At 51.9% G+C, this 2,047-nt stretch overlaps 2 protein-coding genes across 3 annotated transcripts; one reads left to right on the top strand and one right to left on the bottom strand.

The window, feature by feature from the left end:
* Positions 1-523: 523 nt before the first annotated feature.
* KVP17_001391 (uncharacterized protein) lies at positions 524-877 on the bottom strand (the record flags this gene model as incomplete). Of its 2 annotated transcripts, none has more annotated exons than XM_068516753.1 (1): positions 524-877. In XM_068516753.1, one exon carries the CDS (start codon positions 875-877, stop codon positions 524-526), a length of 354 nt encoding a protein of 117 aa, XP_068373797.1. The 2 variants fall into 2 exon arrangements, with proteins under 2 accessions (XP_068373797.1, XP_068373798.1); XM_068516754.1 differs by having other exon boundaries at positions 524-826.
* A 160-nt stretch (positions 878-1,037) lies between these two features.
* Positions 1,038-1,892, top strand: KVP17_001392 (uncharacterized protein; the record flags this gene model as incomplete). The annotated part of the gene is made up of 1 exon (XM_068516755.1): positions 1,038-1,892. The coding sequence occupies one exon, from the start codon at positions 1,038-1,040 to the stop codon at positions 1,890-1,892; it is 855 nt and encodes a 284-aa protein (XP_068373799.1).
* Between the last annotated feature and the right edge of the window lie 155 nt (positions 1,893-2,047).

The following is a 2,047-nucleotide window of genomic DNA, read 5'->3' as shown; positions in this document are numbered from 1 at the left end:
TTTGTTGAAGTCAGCCCCACACCACATGAGCGGAATAAGGAAGAAAAGCCTGAAATAGCAGTCTTCTAACCTTAGAAGCTGCAATGATACACATGCAACTATTCCAGCGATGATGAGCTCTACTCTGCAGCTAGCTTGTTGAGGTCGATATCGAACTCCGGGCCCACAGCTGACTAGCGTTACCTGAGCTGGCTCGTGGTTTCCACGAACGAAATGATTGATTGTGAAGTGGAGACTGTCTGCTTCCTTTGTTGTGCATTCCATTATTGTTTTGGTTGTGCAGTGCTCTTTTTGAGGAAATCGGTGATCGAATGTTGGAGAAAAGCCTGAAATAGCAGTCTTCTAACCTTAGAAGCTGCAATGATACACATGCAACTATTCCAGCGATGATGAGCTCTACTCTGCAGCTAGCTTGTTGAGGTCGATATCGAACTCTGGGCCCACAGCTGACCAGCCTGTGCTTTCCACGATCGACATGAATGAAAGAATGCACTTTGAACAACTAGTGCTGAACACCCAGTGCTTATCCACCCATGCGTACCATCAGCTTAAGCAAGTCCTTGGACAAGTCGGAAGCCACGTTCGCGGCCCCCTCCTTCGCGGCGGCCTGGAAGCCGTCAGGCTTCCAAGGGTTGATGGAGGTTTCGTTGGCGTGGTCAAGGAACTTCTCGATGGGGATTGGGGCGGAACCCGCTTTATAGGGGCAGTTCTTTGTGGTTGTACGCTTCTTCTGGTTTTTGCGGTCGAATGACATGGATACCTTTATCTTCTTCTTTACCGCCAAAGAGGCTTTCGGTATTTCGGGGGAGTCGACGCCTTGGACCATCGCCCGGGATCGACTAATCTCCTGGAGATTCTTCGGCGTGTGCACACGCATTGATTGCAAGTGCCGCAAAAATGTATGTTTAACGGAGAATTTTTGATAAAATGAAGGTATGTTCAAAGGATGGCGTCCTTTAGATTCGTATAGATTCGTGTGCTGTCGTTTGAAGTTCACTTTGCAACCATTCTGAGCAGATGCAGAGAATTCCGCTATTATGTCGCGCCACTCGCGCAATAACACTGCTGGCGCCTTCTTTACTTATTACGAACGCCGCTTGGCCGCCGCTGACGGCAACGGCACCTTAGAGGAGCGCCTGGGCTCGCACTCTCTGCGGCGTTTCGAACAGTGTTGGCTGTGCTTGTTGGAGGCCAAGCTCCCCGTCGCGTCACCCGACGGCATCATTTTCTGCCGTGATTGCATCGTGGTGAATCTGGCAGAGCAGCGGCGCAAGTCTCGCGAGGCGCGGCTTCGCGAGGCGAAGACGCAAGCTGAGGACAAGGCCGAAAGATTCGTGTCCGAAGTGGAGAAAAAAACGGCTGAGGTGGACCGATTTCTTGAAGCTAGTGCCGGGATCGAGACGATCGTGAAGACGCCAGAGGCAGATCAGATCCAGACTCTCGAGCTCAAGAAGAAACGGCAGTTTGCTGATATCGACAGTGTGGCGGCTTCGGGGCAGAGCTTTTGGACGGAAGGGAGCCTCCGCCCGCTGAAAAAGCAGGCTCTGGACTCCACCGTCTCTCGCGGTACATTGTGTCCGATAACAGGGCGCGCTCTAAAGTTCAAAGAGCTCATCGAGGTGCATCCCCAGTGCGAAGCTGCTGAAGGCGGAAATCGCTGGCTTTGTGCCATCTGCTTCAAAATAATCGTGCATCAGCCTGCAGTGGTCCTCAAGTCCACAGGGCAGGTGATGCTGAAAACCTGCGCCCTCGACTTCGTTGTCGGACACCGGGGGGCTTTGGAGGGCCGGGAGGTGACGCTGGACGATCTCTTGCCCCTGAAACCTGGAGGTACTGGCTTCTCCAGTCACAACCCCACAGTTAGCAGAATAAGTCGACCCGCATTGATGTGAATGCAAACCGGAGGAATATCAGTCGAAGAAGGTGATCGGTATTTGTGCTGTGTGTAGAGGGACGACACATGTTTGGCCCCACAGGATGATCTTATAAATTGGAAGAGAATTCATTCACTACTACTGCTATGATGATAAGAAGCTTGATCCTTGGG

The sequence above is a fragment of a genome (assembly GCF_019968985.1).
Source record: "MAG: Porospora cf. gigantea B chromosome Unknown PgB_NODE_4834_length_2047_cov_497.34, whole genome shotgun sequence".
NCBI lineage: Eukaryota > Apicomplexa > Conoidasida > Eugregarinorida > Porosporidae > Porospora > Porospora cf. gigantea B.
Note: the sequence above shows the minus strand (reverse complement) of the source record. Positions and strands in the feature narration are given on the sequence as shown.